The sequence below is a fragment of the Sebastes umbrosus genome, chromosome 1 (genome assembly GCF_015220745.1).
Source record: "Sebastes umbrosus isolate fSebUmb1 chromosome 1, fSebUmb1.pri, whole genome shotgun sequence".
Lineage (NCBI taxonomy): Eukaryota > Metazoa > Chordata > Actinopteri > Perciformes > Sebastidae > Sebastes > Sebastes umbrosus.
In genome coordinates this window covers 11,045,578-11,058,176 of record NC_051269.1, presented here as the reverse complement: position 1 = coordinate 11,058,176, position 12,599 = coordinate 11,045,578, and the positions used below count along the sequence as shown (strand labels likewise).

Below are 12,599 nucleotides of genomic sequence, written 5' to 3'. Positions count from 1 at the left end.
AGTGTTTAATCTTGGGGAACATTATATCATTTCAAAGACTTAAAGCTGCAGTGGGTAGAATTGGAACAAATATGATTAAAGTCATTTTTATAAAAAAAATATTTTTATAAAACGGTCACTTTATCCTGACAGTAGTGCATGAGCCAGGTAATCTGAAAAAAATCATTTGCCTTCGTGTCCTCCGATGCTCCTAATGGCATCTGCAAGATTTCACAGACCGGAGGAAAACAACCAATCAGAGCCGAGCTGGAGTCTGTCGTCTCTGAGCAGCTGTCAATCACTCGCAAACTCTGATCAAACGGTTAAACTAGGCAGCGCTGATCAAATATGAATCAATATTCTGTTACTGTAATGACTATTTCTCTCCTCAAATGTTTTCAGAAACATCTTGTAGTGTACTGTTTAGCTGTAAAATGAGAAAGTTTGTGACCCCAGCAGCCATGTTGAGATTAGCTGAGAAAATACCAAGCACCGCCCACAAGTCGGAGCAAACTTTCTCATCACGAGTGGGGTATTTATTGATGTATTTTATATCGTAGAACAAAACGTTAAAATCTCTTCAGCTTGTGTTAACCACAACCTTTATTTCAGGCATCAAACTAAAAACACATTAAAAAAACCCATTGACTTCCAGACGGGGGAACCGAAAGTGCTATAATGCTAACTTATTTGCGGGTTTTGTGACTCATTCCTGCAGCTCTCTATAATCGTGAAAATAAGTTCTTCCCCTTTTTGCTAGGGACCCCCTGGAACTCCCTTTAAGGACCCCTGGGGGTCCCCAAACCCCACTTTGAAAACCACTGGACTAATACACTGGGAATTGTCCCTTATTAGAAAAGTAGCCTAAACACATTTCAATTGTCTCTGTGAATTGTAGAGAGTAACGGTGACTTTATGTCAGTTCACATAACAGAAAGGTTTTCTGCACACATAACTGAGATGTTTTCAATAAAGAAACACCAAAAAGACCTAGAGGTTGTTGCCGTTTTTATCTCCCATTTTAGTTTCTGATTGTAGCCTTGATTTTCTCTAAAAGGAAGGAAGTGAAGGAATGTACTGGGGACTAATTTGAAAAGTATACAGAAAAACTAAATTTCAATCTCCCCTGTGACTTGCAGAGCAGAGAGTGACAGTCCTGTCTGTCCATTCCCATCTGAAGACATGTTGCACTGGACTCTGCCTGACTGGAAAGTACTGCTGCTGACTGTGCTGCTCTGGGACCGCCTCTGTGCTCTGGGACTGAAACCCACGAGATGGCCACTGTATTCACAAAAGCCTCTGGTCCTCGCCTGGAATGCCCCGACTGAGGACTGTGCCCCGCGGCACGGTATTCGCTTTCAGCTGGACCATTTCCAGATCGTGGCCTCACCCACTGAGGGCTTTGTTAGGCAGAACCTCACCATCTTCTACAAGGACCGCTTGGGCTTGTACCCCTCCTTTAAGCCAGATGAAACGGCGGTGAACGGGGGGCTGCCGCAGGTGGCCAGTCTAACGCAGCACCTGGAGAAGATGCCGGAGGGGGTGCAGAAGTATATACGGGACACGGGGGCCAAGGGTCTGGCGGTTATCGACTGGGAGGAGTGGCGCCCGCTCTGGATACGTAACTGGGAAACCAAAGATGTTTACCGCAGACATTCTCGTGAGCTGGTGCGTCAGAAGAACCCGACGTGGCCTCCAGAGCAGGTAGTAAAAGTGGCCCAGCAGGAGTTTGAGATGTCTGCCAGGAAATTCATGCTGGAGACGCTGAGGCATGCCAAGAACCTGAGGCCCAATCAGCTGTGGGGTTTCTACCTGTTCCCTGACTGCTACAACCACGACTACAAACGCACTCTGGAGAACTACACAGGCCGCTGTCCCGATGTGGAGGTGGCCCGCAACGAGCAGCTGAAATGGTTGTGGACTGAGAGCACGGCACTCTTCCCCTCCATCTACATGGCCACCGTACTGCGTTCGTCAGACTCTGGACGGCAGTTTGTGCGGAACCGGGTGAAGGAGGGGATGCGTTTGGCATCGTCAGGCGACGGGTTGGCACGTCCTGTCTTTGTGTACACCCGGCCCACGTACACCAACTCCCTGGAACAGCTGACCGAGGTGACGCTCTAACTCTAGAAACACTGCCGGTCCTGAATTTGGTTTCTCTTCCTGAAACCTTTTTTTTTTCCTTTCCCATTCTGGTGAGGTTTAAAATGACTATAATGTGCTGCTGTCCAGGATCAGTCATGTATGATAATACACAGTTAGGAAGGATATTGTTCCAAGATTAGCTCTCAGTCACAATGTAGCTGTAACACTCAGCACTCTCTCTGATCAGTGTGTGGAGCTACAGCTCTGCTTTTCCTTATCGGCAGCCAGTCTTTTCCTGTTCTGGTAGCTGACAGACACCCCAATACCTCCCACGCATGTGGAGTTGGCAGGATGGGTGTTGGTCGAGTTGAAAATCTCGCTAACACCCTATAGACTGTTTCCTCATGGGAGAATGAACATATAAGAGCTGGTGCTGCACTTCACGTACAGTAGCAACATGCTGACCCCTGATACTGAACCGTGTATTTTTCCTGTGCAGTCTTAGAAATGTAAAAGGTTAAATGTGATAACGTGCCGTGTCGTCTTTTACAGACTGACCTCGTCTCCACCATCGGGGAGAGTGTGGCTCTGGGAGCAGCTGGAATCATTATGTGGGGAGACGCAGCTTATGCAAGCAGCAGAGTAAGCATCCACACGCTAATTATAAAAGACGTTAATCACTCCGACACTACTTATACATTCAACCATATTATCTTGTCAGTCATGTGTGCAGTCATTCGATAACTAACAATTACTCCTCAGGGCTCCAGTTCAAAGTTAGTGGCATGAGTCACATGGACTTGTGACTCTTGGAACTGTCTTCAGATACACAGGAGATGTCTTTGTTTTTTTCAGTCACAGTTAGGCTGCTAGGTAATCTTAAAGGGGACGTAACATGCAACACTCCGTTTTAGCTCCTGTCTCTTTAAGCCCCCTTCCTGTAAAAGCTCTGATTGGCTTGAGAGAAAAATGGTGCACCATTGCAAAGGTAGTTCTCAAGCTGTGGGCGATATCAGTCATTCCCAAAGACTGGGTCAGGACCCCCAGATTTTGTTAGAGTTGTCAAATAAATTTGCAGAATTTCTTCCATAGTCTTTAACATTTATATCTGCAGTAAACCTTTGAGCCACGTGAGGGAGCCTGAATGTTCGTATTATTCTGATAATTGTAGTCCACTTATAACATTGAATCTAATATGAAAGGATAGTGCACATTCTGTTTGTTTTACTGATGAGAGGAAAAAAACAACAACCTCTTAACTCCGCCTAAATGTGTTTATTTGGTCTCATTTATAAAGTCTTTAACGTGTATATATTTTCAATAACAAGTGCATAAAATGAAGTAGTGATTATCAATGTATGCCTCTTAGAAATGACTGGTTTACTTATTCAAGATAATATAAGGTGATGCAAAAAATGGCAGTAAAAATGTGTAGGACCTAGGGAGGGGCAATATATTGATATTATATCAATATCGTGATATGAGGCTAGCTATTGTCTTTTTAAAATAGTAATATGGCAAGTAGGTAAATGTTGTCTTTTCCTGGTTTTAAATGCTGCATTAAGGTGAAGTGATGTAATTTTCTGAACTTACCAGACTGTCTTAGCTGTTCTGTTAATTGCCATTACCCACCATTATAGCCACATTACTGATGATTATTTACTAAAAGTATAATTGTCTAAATATTTTGTAAAAGCACCAATAGTCAACCCTACAATATCGTCAAAATATTGATATTGAGGTATTTGGTAAAAAATATTATATTTGATTTTCTCCATATCGCCCAGCCCTAGCAGGAACGTTAATTTACACAAGAATTCGATCTTCTCAGGATTTATAGATAAGACCTATTGTGAATTGGGTCCCCAGAAAAAAAAGTTTGGGAAACAATGTTCTAACGAGCCTGCATGTGACATAGGACGGGGAGCCAAATCTGAATGGCTTATTGAATCACATGTTTTCTGATCTAGGCAGCCCACAAAAAACTGACTGGGTTGTCTTATTTCACAGTTTGTGGGTTGGTAGACACTCCAGACACCCAACTGTACGAACACAAACACTGGAAAAATGAGTTTTTCATGACAAGTCCCCTTTAAAATTAGCCATGAACAGTGTTTGTTCCCAGTTATGAAAGACCAGTTTTTTGCAGCAGAGCTCACATTCACTCAAACTGAAGGAAAATGAGAGAAAATCGTGGTTTTGGTTGATTTGCCTGAATACATGCGATCCATACTTAAGTCTTTAAATAGCTGTAAGAATCACCCACAGTAAATGACCACACACTTCTTAAGCTGTGCAGGATGGACAGGCATTAATTAATCTACTCTGTTCTACTTTCATGATGACAAACGTGTTACGTTTAGCGGCAGTGATTCCCCAGGGTCATCCTCTTCTTTTGATATTATGAATATATACATTTTACATCCATCTTATCGTTTTTTTTTTGGGAGTATGAGTAATAAATAGAATATTTACAGCATATTATAGACATCCTCTCATACGGACGGGATTCCAGTGAAAATGCACTGTGTTCTTGATTTGTTGGTCTCTATTTTGGATTAATCAGCACATCCTACACTGGGTGTGATCAGGTACCATGTAGTTATATTGTGTTATTTAGATTTAGGATCTTGTTTTTATTCATGAATGTAGTCTTTGCATCACTTCTAGAAAAGACAGTTTTCTCTTGAATCAACACAGTTACACGTCCAATTTAATAGAACCGGATGTGTAGCTCATGAGAAAGGAAAACTCTATTAAGTACATTATAACTCTATTTGTTATTGATAACGGCTTACTCAAGTATTGTAATTAATAATGCCATAATATAATGATAATATAACTATTTTGCACAGTGAGTACTTTTACTTTTGATACCTTAGGCAGAAATGGAATATAATATTGATAAATATATTTTCTTTAGTGTATTATCTCCTGAAAATAAGTGTTTTTCATTACCTTAGAATGAGCCGTGTATATCTACATAGGGGATAGCAGGTCCTCTTCACGGAGCTGGCCGCCATGTTTCTACAGTAGCTTAGAACGGACAAACCAAACACCGGCTCTAGATAAGGACATTTACGTTTTCACTAGGGCTCGATTAAAACATTTAATCACATGATTGTCTATAGTTAATCGTAATTAATCACAAATTAATTGCACATTTTTTTATCTGTTCAAAATGCACCTTAAAGGGATAATTGTCAAGTGTTTTTTATCGCCAAAATGTAGCTTAAGTTTGGAGCGTTATTTGGCCTCCTCGCGACAAGCTAGTCGGACATGGTTGTTACCAATGGATTCCTTAGTTTTTCAAGTTTCACATGATACCAGCATCTTCACTCTAGACTTCACTTTAAAACTGAGCCCGCTACAACCTCCAGAATATCGATTGCGTTAATGCGTAAAGAAATTAGTGGCTTTAAAACTAATTTGCGTTAACGCGTTATTGCTTTAACTTTGACAGCTCTAGTTTTCATGTTTTTGCGTCGGTCACCGTAGATCTCCTACACGCTTGGCACATGGGAGAAATTTCAGTTGGTTGCAATCTGCAACCTCACCACCAGATGCCGCCCCATCCTACATAATGCACCTTTTTAAGTAAAAATTAAGAATGCAGTAAATTGTACTTGTAACAGAGTATGTGTAAGTATATACTAATATTACTATTTTCACCTAAGTTAAGCATCTGTAAAGTTCTTCCAGCATCTGAATACTTCTTCCACCACTGAATGTAACACAGGAAGCTGTTAAAGTACTTAAAAAGTCTCAACCCTGACCCTCACACCCATGGTTAATATAGTTAAAACACATGCAGGTTTGGCATTAAAGGCCCGGCAGTGCCGTCTTGACTTATTGTGACTCTTGACCCCAGTGAGTGATGACTGTGATATTCTGTTTGTCCTCTCCAGAACAGCTGCTCCGACCTGGACGCCTATCTGCGGGGTGCGCTGAATCAATACCTCCTCAACGTCTCCACGGCAGCAGAGCTATGCAGCCAGACCTTGTGTGCTTCTCATGGCCGCTGTCTGCGCAAAAACTCCAACAGCGATGTTTACTTGCATCTGAACCCCCTCAGCCACACTATCATCACGCAGAGCGGCAAGCCGACGGTCATCGGCGGGCTTGGCGAAGAAGAGAAGAAGAGTTTTCAAACCCAGTTTCAGTGTCAGTGTTACAGCGGCTACCAGGGAGACGGCTGCGATCAGACCGACCCTCTACACCAAAGAGGGACGGCATCTCAAATCACAGCGTCAGCACTGCAATGTGTGATCTTATTGATTGTCTCTCTGCTCCTCTGTTAATACACACCATGAATACTGTAGACATGGCTGCATTTTATATGTCTAAATACTGGAGCATACGAGAGGACAAGGTGGGGATTTTTAGGAGTGATGAGTGTCATTTTTATTTCTTTAAATTGCTGTTAAATATGGATGACACAAAGTGAAGTTGTATAAGAAACACTGTGGAAATTTGTTTGGAACTTTCTTTAAACAATGGAGGACTCGCTGGAAGTGACCTTGTTTACATTTTGCTCTCAGTTTCCTCTCGGTCACTGTTTTTGCCACGGTGTCAACTTCCATATTTTTCATAGAGAGGACGTTTTTTGGAGGAAATGTGATGATGTATGTCAGTAGGAATTGATGCACTTAAATCTGGAAACAGCACAATATATCTGAAGTGCCTGATCTCTTTTTTCAACATGACCTCTCTCTAACATCTGATGTTTTTCTGGAGGCAATTACAGTATTACTATTTATTTGAATGTATTTTTAGGTGTTTTATATGATATTTTCTTATTTTTGTGTCCAAAACATGACTACTAGTTTTCTCTTAAAAACAGTATTTTTCTGTATTTCAGCAGCTGTTTTACATCAGAAGCACAAACAATGTAAAAAGCAAATTTCTGACACTTACATATCCGCCTCTCTCTTTGTGCTGTTTTCTCAAATTTGACTTTTGTCTAAGTAAATAAACTTCTTTCTTAAGGTCCTTGTGTAATTTTCCTTTTAAGATTTACAACAAAGAGGGGAGAGTAAACCTTAGTTTTCAGATATAGAGGTATGATTCTGCTGTTTGCAGTCATTAAAAGACAAACTTGTTCTCATTGTCCACTAAGGGGAGGCAAAGCCAGCTGGTCTTCAGGGAGGGACACATCTTGCAGGCTGCTGCCTCATACCCCCTCCTCTCCTCATGTAATTGTAGGGTGCCGTTAAGCCAAGAGTTATTTTTACTACTTTTAAGAGTTGAGCAAGGCATACATTTAAATTGGCAGGAGGAAGACTTCATTATGGCTTGACAGCCATTTAGAGTAGACTGTTTTTCCAGGTCAAATCTCTTCAATAAACAATTTATTTTCAATAATAGATACTCTTTTATTGAGACAAAATGAAAACTGTTTAGTCAGACAGAATGATGGGATGAGGTTTTTAGTGTGCCTGTGACTTTAAATCTGCTCCTGAAACAAACTGCATGTCTCGCTTCTGATTGGTTGTTTGAAAACATTTGCACACTTCTGATTGGTTGTTAGAAATCCATCTGATTTTGTTCCTTCCTTGTTTTTCATATTGTGTCATTCAGATCATGAGACTGCTGGTTGCTCCAGACCACAGAGTACAAACCAAAATCCTCATCCACTTCTTAAAGAGGTAAGTTACTGTTAGTCATTTAGTCACACTATATTACATTATAGTCTATTATTACTTTAGTCCCATATAGATACAACACAACAACATGTGTGGTTATCTGGGAAACATGCAGGATTATTAGACGGGAAAAGGAAGGAAGGAACATGTTTGGTCAAAAGTTGAAATTCGTGCTGCCTTATACAGAATCTGAAATTGAAAAAAACAACTAATTTGCTTTGAATTTTGATCTTTCAAACACCAGTTGCCTCACAACATTTTAAAAAAATTGTTTGAAGATACCAATCTTGCAATATCCTGTCGCTGTCATTTCCTTCTTTGCAGGCATGAGGTCCTTTCATCATGAGCTGCTGCTTTTCTTAAACCTGATCAGCCTCATACCAGGGCTGCAGTCGGCAACCTCCTCTTTCTCCCAGGTGCCTTTCCTCACCGTGTGGAACGCCCCTACTGCCAGCTGTCTCTCTCAATATGGCGTGGACCTCGACTTGGGCACGTTCAGCATCGTCCAGAACCAGAACCAGACCTTCATGGGTGAGAACATAACCATCTTTTACTCTGAAAAGCTTGGCTTATATCCCAGGTACTCCGCCCAAGCGGAGGCTATCAATGGTGGGGTGCCGCAGAACGCCAGTCTCGATGAACACCTCAAAGTGGCCTCTGAAGATATCCGCACATACATCCCTGATAAGGATTTCCAGGGCCTGGCTGTGGTGGACTGGGAGAGCTGGAGACCTGTGTGGGAGAGAAACTGGGAGAGTAAGAAGGTGTACTGGGAGGGGTCGAGAGCACTGGTGAAGTCCAAGCATCCAGACTGGAGCCCTGCGCAGGTGGACGCTGCAGCACGGGTGGATTTTGAGGTTGCTGGGAGGAAGTTCATGGAGAAAACACTCAAACTGGGGCAACAGATGAGACCAAATGGGCTCTGGGGTTATTATGGTTTTCCCAACTGCTACAACTACTACAACAGCAAAAGCACAAACTACACAGGGGAGTGTCCGCCCGTAGAGCTGAAGAGGAACGACGAGCTGCAGTGGTTGTGGAACGTCTCCTCTGCTCTTTATCCGGACATCTACCTCAGCCTGGAGCTGCGAGACCTCCACAAAGAGGTGCTCCTCTACTCCCATCACCGCATCCTGGAGGCCATGAGAGCAGGAGGTCAGCTGACTCCATCAACACTGCCCGTGTTCCCCTACGCTCGCATCGTCTACACGTACACATTGGATTTCCTCTCCCAGGCAAGTAGCAGATATATTTGAACTCCATGCACGTTTGGGATTGTCATGATTTGGTCTGAATGTTCTTGTTTTTTCCTCCTGCAGGAGCACCTGGTCTACACCGTCGGAGAGACTGCTGCTTTAGGATCTGCAGGAGTGGTGCTGTGGGGCGACCATGCCTTCTCCAAATCTCAGGTACAGTAACTGACCTACACGTTTTGTGTTTGTGCTCGTTCATATTTCTCTTGTAAATCTCTTTATGGATGTAGAGTCTTTTGTAAAAACTGTTCTGAAAGATGATGGGGATGTGGTTTTGTTTACTTGGTGTCTATGGTGATTTAGTAGTCACACGACTGATGAATGAGGAAGCCTTAAAAAACCTCAGACACCACCCTGATGATTGCAAGATAGCAAAAAAACATGATGTAAGCATAGTGCTGGGTGTACTGGAGAAGAGCTGTGCGACACATTTTAATTTTGATGCTGTTTGCGTTCTTACAGTTAGACAATTTAAAAAGAAGAACAGCAACTTGTTGCCTTCTTTGAACTTTATTGTACCAATGTATGTTTTGGAGATTTACCTCCTTCCTCAGATATTGTTTTAAAACTGTTTCTTTGAAACTTCTTAAATAGAGTGCTCCAGGGATGACATATTTTTGTAGGCCAACCAGGAAGTTAGCATCACCCTGGGTTCCCTCAACAAAAAGCCAATGGGATTGTTCCATCGGGTTTTGGATTATTGCAGAAAATAAACTCTGTGGCAAACACATGTTTATGATACTTACACGTTCTGTTCAGCAAGATAATCTCCACAAATGAACACCACTTTGTGATTTTTGAAGTGTGAATGCAATCGCCAGAAATAAAAAGCTAACGTTAGGCTATAAAGGAACTACACCACGGTCACATGACTTGAGTAGTGTTCGCCGTGATGACGTCTAGTAGTCTCATTTAGCTACTTGTTAGCAACCGCCTTTTTTAAGACATATAAAAGCTTCAAAATTCACGAGTGTAGTATTTACTGACGTATTTTATGTCGTAGAAAAAAAAGGTTAAAATCTCTTAAGCTTGTGTTAACCACAGAACTTATTTCAGGCATCTAACTCAAAACCCATTGACTTCCAGACCAGGGGAACCAGAAGTGCTAAAATGCTAACTCATTTCTGGATTTTAAGACTAATTCCTGCAGCTCTCTATTGTGTTGTTGCTTTCTTGTTCCTAAGTTCATGTCTTTGAAAATGTTCTTAGAAAACAAACAAACAAACATCTGGCATTATTCTGTATCTCTTTTATTGACATCAAATCCTATCCCGTGGGCACTCCTACTGAATACAGACACCTTTAAACACGGATCACAAATATATAGTTTCTTTTTTTAAAGGCTAAATAATCTCCTAAAACATGCTGTGATGTAAATGATATCTCACCGACTGGAAAATTAGTCTTTTTTTACATAAGATATCGCAAATATTGAGCATCGTGATATTATGTTTTGTGATACTGTATCGATTTTCAAAGAGGTGTTGTTGACTTTTTGTCATTAAGACAGAGGTGTGTAAATGTTTTATTGGTGAGCCTTGTTTCTTTCCTTCTTTTAGGCCACCTGTGATGCGGTCAAATCCTTCATCGACGAGACTCTGGGTCCTTACCTGGTGAACGTAACGGCGGCGGCCACTCTCTGCAGCCAGACCATGTGTTCCTCTCAGGGAAGATGCCAGAGGAAGAACCTCAACTCCAGGGCCTACCTCCACCTGGACCCGGCCGTGTGGAAGGTGGTGTCTGAGAATAAACCAAAGGGAGGGAACAACTACATAGTTTTAGGACGGATAAGAACACACGAGGTAACGTTCATGAAGTCTGAGTTTCAGTGCAAGTGTTATCCAGGGTGGGGCGGGGAGAGCTGCTCCAAACCAGCTCAGGGATAAAAGACTTTTCTTGATGGAGGTGATCCAAAGCCAGTAAAATCTGTAAAAAGGGTGAAAATGAACCACTCCAGAGGCAAACCAGGGCTCCTGTGAAATAACCTTTTTTATTTTTTCTTGATTTATAAGGGAGATAATGTGAAATAAATCCCCATTTAACAATTAAGTCGACAATTTTTTATATTCCAGCGATGTTTATAAATAATAATGTGTTGTTTAATGACATTAAATGTGTCAAACCATCATGTTTTACCACTCAGAAATATGTCCTGTTATTGTTACTTCACTTGGATTAGGTTTAACATGCGTACGTATGAGCAGGATTTTGGGACAACTTAGTGTGATGTGGAAACTGGAAGCCTTCAGTACACAAACACTGAGAGTGGACTTCACAGTGAAGTAGGAGACATCTTGTGTCCAGCAGCTACATTTTGAAATTAACAATATATGCATATTCATAAACTCTGGATTTTTTGTTTTCAATGAGGGAGAATGAGTAGATGTAATTTTAAGATTTTTTCTTAAAGTAGTAAATTGAACTTTTCTTTATCTTTTAAATCATGTTAGACACAAATTAGTACTTAGTAACTTGAAGTAATAAAGAGCATTTTTCAGTCTTAAAACATGTCTTTAATCTTAATTATGTTGGGATTACGGGTGTCACGATTATACCGGTATTTACGATAACCGTGATATTCAGAAATTGAAATATTGCTTTCTGTTAATAATACACATAACATAATATTGTGTAAATAATCCTTGCATCCACTGCATGGACTTCTCACTGGTCTCATTTGAAGTTGCAGGAGGGAGGAATGTTTTTTTTTTGGGGGGGGGGGGAACAGGATCTTGTGACTTCCTCAGTAAGAGGACGAGCTGCATCACTCTTCACCGCGACCTGCAGACTGATCCCAGTCCTGATCTGAGTGAGTGTCTGCTGACAGAGACAGGGAGGCGGGTTACCAAAGGTGCCTCCAGACTTCAGACATTACTCCTGGTGTGACTCCACCTTTTACTTATCTACACTTTTTTATGTTTTCAGTGTTCACCGCTTTGACCTCAGTGGGGCTTCAATAAACAATAAAACACTTAAAAACTCACTTTAAAAAAAACAGAAAAACCTTTTACATCAAATATTTGGAAATTACTTTAAAAAGTGTTTTATTTGATGGGGAAATAAACTAGTGTATCTCCAAATGTCATTGAAAGCATCATAATGATGTGGCTGAGGTTTTCCAATGAAAATGAATGACAAAGAATCCCTGGAGTTTGTTAACTTCAAAAGTTGTGATCGCAATATTAACTATTTGAATCTATTGTGTCATGCATAAATAATATGCCCAGCCCAAACACCATTATTTAGAAAAGACAAAGGCAGAAACCAGTTTAGCAGCATAAATTACTAATAATACTAAACAAATAAACCATCCTGACGTTTTTTCCAAGCTAGTAGCACTCCACAAGTAGTCAACTTATAAGCATTAAAATTAAATAGCCATTCCATTCTGTCATCATCCGAGCACCAAAACATTTCTGGATTTTGAACAGACATTTAATTTAAAATAAAAGTTCTTAACTCATCATAGTTTGGACAGTACAAAAGAAAATGTGATTCATTTTCAACTTCTCTTAACTCGCATACTTCTCACAACCTGTGTCCTCCTGGATGTTTTTAAATCTACCGACTTCAAGGGCTAGAGGAAGGATTCCACTGTGCAACTAAAGACCTTTGACTCCTTGATAAGTTTGCTAGA

At 41.1% G+C, this 12,599-nt stretch overlaps 2 protein-coding genes across 2 annotated transcripts in view; both read left to right on the top strand.

Annotated features, from left to right (window-relative positions):
• hyal2a (hyaluronidase 2a) overlaps positions 1-7,052 on the top strand; it is a 7,941-nt gene extending 889 nt beyond the window's left edge. The window contains exons 2-4 of the mRNA XM_037779763.1: positions 1,119-2,091; positions 2,617-2,706; positions 5,973-7,052. Coding sequence (XP_037635691.1) covers positions 1,162-2,091; positions 2,617-2,706; positions 5,973-6,365 — 1,413 coding nt within the window. The 5' untranslated portion in view covers positions 1,119-1,161 and the 3' untranslated portion in view covers positions 6,366-7,052. The remainder of the gene's footprint in view (positions 1-1,118; positions 2,092-2,616; positions 2,707-5,972) is intronic.
• Positions 7,053-7,552: 500 nt separating this feature from the next.
• On the top strand, positions 7,553-11,100 carry hyal1 (hyaluronidase 1). The gene is made up of 4 exons (XM_037747478.1): positions 7,553-7,712; positions 8,034-8,944; positions 9,029-9,118; positions 10,522-11,100. The coding sequence occupies exons 2-4, from the start codon at positions 8,036-8,038 to the stop codon at positions 10,846-10,848; spliced, it is 1,326 nt and encodes a 441-aa protein (XP_037603406.1). The 5' UTR covers positions 7,553-7,712; positions 8,034-8,035; the 3' UTR covers positions 10,849-11,100.
• The last annotated feature ends 1,499 nt before the right edge of the window (positions 11,101-12,599 follow it).